Source organism: Etheostoma spectabile, unplaced genomic scaffold, assembly GCF_008692095.1.
Source record: "Etheostoma spectabile isolate EspeVRDwgs_2016 unplaced genomic scaffold, UIUC_Espe_1.0 scaffold273, whole genome shotgun sequence".
In the NCBI taxonomy this organism is placed as follows: domain Eukaryota; kingdom Metazoa; phylum Chordata; class Actinopteri; order Perciformes; family Percidae; genus Etheostoma; species Etheostoma spectabile.
The window spans coordinates 1,581,857-1,583,955 of NW_022605577.1; the positions used below are offsets into that span (position 1 = coordinate 1,581,857).

At 40.1% G+C, this 2,099-nt stretch overlaps 1 protein-coding gene and 1 long non-coding RNA gene across 4 annotated transcripts in view; one reads left to right on the top strand and one right to left on the bottom strand.

Annotated features, from left to right (window-relative positions):
- Nucleotides 1-2,099, bottom strand: part of si:zfos-2326c3.2 (misshapen-like kinase 1) — an 80,156-nt gene that overhangs the window by 14,592 nt on the left and 63,465 nt on the right. For all 3 annotated transcript variants that reach the window (XM_032510832.1, XM_032510833.1, XM_032510831.1), the window contains 2 exons: nt 1,367-1,461; nt 617-701 (listed from right to left, as the gene is read on the bottom strand). In XM_032510832.1, the coding sequence (XP_032366723.1) occupies nt 617-701; nt 1,367-1,461 (180 nt within the window). The remainder of the gene's footprint in view (nt 1-616; nt 702-1,366; nt 1,462-2,099) is intronic.
- LOC116685915 (uncharacterized) overlaps nt 1,224-2,099 on the top strand; it is a 10,381-nt gene continuing 9,505 nt past the window's right edge. Inside the window, exon 1 of the long non-coding RNA XR_004331081.1 lies at nt 1,224-1,474. This is a non-coding gene — a long non-coding RNA (uncharacterized LOC116685915). The remainder of the gene's footprint in view (nt 1,475-2,099) is intronic.

Here is a 2,099-nt window from a genome sequence, read left to right on the forward strand (position 1 = left end):
CGCTTTTACATCATACAGGATACATTCACCATTCACACACATTCGTACACTGTGGCCGAGGCTGCCGTACATATCATCAGATATCCACTCATACACATTCACACACCGATGCGCAGCACCGGGGGCAACTCGGGGTTCAGTGTCTTGCCCAAGGACACTTCGACATGGGACTGCAGGGCAAGGGATCGAACCACCAACCTTCCGATTGGCAGGCAACCGCTCTACCACTGAGCCACAGCCGCCCAATATACATATATCTCGCACGCCTTGATTTAATATTGCGCAACGTGATATTCCAATAACAATAATGAGTTGATATATTTTGCACCCCTTATATACACATACATACACATGCATGGACTAAAATGCAAGGAAGGGAAGCAAGTGAAGGAAACGTGGATTCAACTTAAAGAACTGATACATAGCCTATGTGTGGAATTCATCAATCCACCATCTACATCAGTCATCCCCCTTGAAGAGTACGGCTCTAGCTGTTAAACATCAAAATGCAAGAAGAATTTGGAAGAGAAACAGGGGTAGTGTCATGCGTGTGGGGGGTGTGTGTGTGTGTGTGTGTGTGTGTGTGTGTGTGTGTGTGTGTGTGTGTGTAGGGTACCTGGTTAAGATTGTGGTGAGGTTGCAGTACAATGCCATCAGGTATTCCTCTAAAGTACTTTCCCTTTCCATTGGACAGGCCAGACCTTGAACAATACAGACAGGTCGGGATTATAGACCAGAGCCTGACTGCAGGGACTGCATTTATTAGCTGGAAACAGGATCAATACATCCTCAAGATCAATGGCAACGAAAACCAGGCTCATTAACTTGCTTGGATCAAAAAGGAAACCAGAAGAGACATCATTTACGTCAAAAATAATAAACATTGTAATCTATTTACCCTCGCCATAAGCAGGCATAAAATGCATTGCATCACAGTAATAATCCAAGTCACTTTAAGGGCATGGATTTTAAGCTTCCATTTGGTGTTCAGTTTTTTAATTATGTCAGTTAAATGTGTGTTTTCTGTTTAACTTAGCCTTGGTAATCAGAATAAACATTTGCACTACAGGGTTTCTAAATAGATACAGTGGAATTCTGTGTAAACATAAGCATTTTTTATCCAAACCTTTCTCTGAATCCTAATGTTGATTTCACAACCCATCTTGCGACAGGACATGTTTCATAACAACGTTGTTTGACTCAATTCTTTGTCACAACTGTTCCCTGTCAATGTGATTTTCAGTTCTTTGGATTAAAAGGAAAGACTGAGTGAAATGCATGGTGCACTGAAATCTGGAACTTTTCTTTTTTTTATAACAATTTGACACGCATTAAGGAATTCTAACACTGATGAGGAAGCTCTCACCTGTTCCTCTCTTCATCATCACTGCTGCCGACCTCGTCACTGGATGAGGAGTATTCTGTGGCCTTGTTAAGCCGACTCAGAGCAGCTCTAACACCCTGCGTGACAGAGGTGAGGAACAATATGTAAATGAGGAAAAGTGTGTCCAAAGATCAAAGACTTTTGTTAAATGTGATTGAGATAAAGTTGCAAACACAGAAAATGGATTCTACAGCTAAGGAAGAGGGACCTACCCAAAATACTCAACTGGAATGTAGAAGGGGAATTTTGTGTTTTGTCATGATACTGCTCCTCATTGTTAATCAAGATCATAGCTTGATTTTTCATGTTATATACTGTTGCATAATGTTACTGTCATGCCTGCTCACACACGTGAGAGTATGCAGGTCTACATGTGTACTAGGGCTGCAGCTACCGAGTATTCTACAAAATATTCCATTGATTAATCCAAGTAATTGGATTTGCTTTATTAAAGAGCAATAGTAAATTGTGGTTTGTTTGGCTGAACATAGAATAGGTGGTGCCCTACCCTACCTAAAGGATATTCACACTTTTCCCATAATACATATATACATATTTAATATTATTACACGGTTTTATATGCATAATTTAAAAATTGAAATTCAACTTGTCAACGTTGTATCAATATTGCGATATGAGACCAGCTATTGTCTTAGATTTTGGATATATCGTAACATGGTAAGTGTTGTCTTTACCTGGTTTTACAGGCTGCATT